Source organism: Anopheles merus, chromosome 3L, assembly GCF_017562075.2.
Source record: "Anopheles merus strain MAF chromosome 3L, AmerM5.1, whole genome shotgun sequence".
Classification (NCBI taxonomy): domain Eukaryota; kingdom Metazoa; phylum Arthropoda; class Insecta; order Diptera; family Culicidae; genus Anopheles; species Anopheles merus.
In genome coordinates this window covers 200,133-202,444 of record NC_054085.1, presented here as the reverse complement: position 1 = coordinate 202,444, position 2,312 = coordinate 200,133, and the positions used below count along the sequence as shown (strand labels likewise).

The following is a 2,312-nucleotide window of genomic DNA, read 5'->3' as shown; positions in this document are numbered from 1 at the left end:
AATTCCACCCTAGCTTCATGTTCGAGACTCTAACGAGTGAAAATGTGCATCGATGTGTGCTTTTGGTCAGTGATGAAAAATTTTCACTCGTACGCGAAAGAGAGATACAAGACGGGCATCTAAACACGCTGCGTACCTCATCATATGGTACCACGGTATCGTAAGCAGAGCATTGAGGCGCATTTAAAAGCACGTACTAATCAGTGTATTCCTCAGTTGCAGCTTGGTTATCAGCAGTAAAACATCCTTTCATACCAGCAGTGCTTACAGTGCAGTGCCAGAATCAGTGTGCCTCAACGGGTTTTGCGTGTATAAGTGTATCTGAAAGTGCATTACGCACTTTTAAAGCTAGCAAATCAAAATGTGCAACCGAACCATCATTGCGGAGCTCCTGCTTGTTGTCGCACTGGCGACATCCGCTTTTGGTGCTACGGGAGGTTGCTCGTGGCGAGCAAGCAGTAGCTGGTTTGGTGGAGAAATTTGTGTCCTGCAGAAGGTTTACGACGATTGCCAAGAGACAGCGGACTTTACCGAGTGCCTCAAGCAAAAAGCGGTGACCTCCATTTCCCGTGCCATCGATTCGGTAATATGACCTCTTTGACGTAAAATTTGATTGCAAATTTACGAACTACAAACATTATTTGACAGGATTCCATCCAACTGGTGGATGGAGTAACTCTTGTCAAGCAGAAGAACGTGTCCGCTGACGAGAACTCTGAGAGCACCATCCTCGGATTGTCCGATGCTCGATCGATGGAAGGTCTCGGTGAAACGGATAAGGCACTTGTTCAGAAGATCGACAAGTTCCTCAAGACCCACACCATCAGCTTCGATTTGTCCGAAGCGCGAGGAAGTGGTAACAAGAAGAATGGCAGCCGCTACGTCATTGCTGCCCTCCTGACCGCCATGGGTATTGCTGGACCTATTGGTCTGAAGACCCTCGGAGCCATCGCATTCAAGGCCTTGGTTATCAGTAAAGTTGCCCTCACCATCGCTAGTATCATGGCACTGAAGAAGATCTTCAAGGCCGATCATCACGAGGAAACCAGCTTCCAGGTGCACACTGGTCACGACAACCGCCGAGCCACCTACTTTGTGCGTCCGGTTCGGGCAAACGATCCCTATCGGTACTACTATGAACAACCAGCACATTAATCTAAAATGACCCGAAATCATTTGAATACTTACAACGATCGTGTTACTGTCTTATCAAAAGCAAGCTTAACTCGAAGACGCCAAATGATAACATTGAGTTCATATAACTTACTACTTTAACACGCCGATCGAAGCGGCCAATGTAAAGTCATGGTCAGACAGACACATCCCACACCCAGACACTCCAAATGATGCCACTATCAACAGATTATTTAAACATGTGGGATCCACTACCATGGTTGCAACATCCTAGCATGGAACATTGAATTAGTTTAGGTTCATTGGAATATTTATTTATTTATTGAACGGAGACACAAATTCAGGTTTTTGACAAGACAAGTTTGCTTTGCAGTGTTACGTTAAGAAAGGAATTGTGCAATAAAATCTTTAAAAAGAATCTTTATTCGACAGTGTTATTTGCCAGAGTAGTTTAAACTCAAAATCAATTTTCAAAAACAAATTATGGTTTTCAGTGCAATAAACTTCTAGCTGTACAATGAACACAACTCTTGGTAAGTATTACATCTTCGAATGAAAACCTACATAAAATAAGAACTTTGCAGGAAAGTTATGAGTGTGCTTAACGACAATTTATCCACTATCGCTACGGTGAAAAATAAAATACTTTTTTCGTGATTTCAGTTACAAATCGGTTTATTATTGTGTGCGTTTTAAGTTTTTCAGTTATTGATATCTTGCAGGGTGTGTATCATGCAAAGAACAAAACTTGAAAAACTCGTGGAAAAGGAGAAAATAATAAAAAATTAAGCTAAAATACGTGATAAAAAAGAAACATAGGACCCAAGGTAATGATAATTGTGTGAGTCTGAATGAACAAGTTTTATTTTACTTATAAAGAACCAATGTGATGTGAATCAAGCGGATGCACAAAAGCAATAAGAGTAAAGGGTACGCTTCGTGTTTCGTGTTTTGAAAATGGAATCGTTCACATTTAGAATGTTGATCATTTTCAACTGCTACACATATTCAGCGTGAGCGGTCTAACGTAGCACAGCAAGCGTCATGTAGCGTGCAGCTGGGCTTGGCTTTCCTGCTTACCATACGCATAAAACTTATGCTCAGTGTCCACTCAGTTGGGACGATTCAAATCTGATTAATGATCTCGAAAGCAGTGGACTTGTTTGACAATTAATTTC

At 41.8% G+C, this 2,312-nt stretch overlaps 1 protein-coding gene across 1 annotated transcript; it reads left to right on the top strand.

Moving 5' to 3' along the window:
* The first annotated feature begins 216 nt into the window (after window positions 1-216).
* Window positions 217-1,552, top strand: LOC121598903. The gene is made up of 2 exons (XM_041926266.1): window positions 217-583; window positions 649-1,552. The coding sequence occupies exons 1-2, from the start codon at window positions 362-364 to the stop codon at window positions 1,153-1,155; spliced, it is 729 nt and encodes a 242-aa protein (XP_041782200.1). The 5' UTR covers window positions 217-361; the 3' UTR covers window positions 1,156-1,552.
* The last annotated feature ends 760 nt before the right edge of the window (window positions 1,553-2,312 follow it).

Coding starts and splice junctions, on each gene's coding strand:
- LOC121598903 (XM_041926266.1), top strand. CDS start 362: ATGTGCAACCGAACCATCATTGCGGAGCTCCTGCTTGTTGTCGCACTG. Junction 584..648: donor TTTCCCGTGCCATCGATTCG/GTAATATGACCT, acceptor ATTATTTGACAG/GATTCCATCCAACTGGTGGA.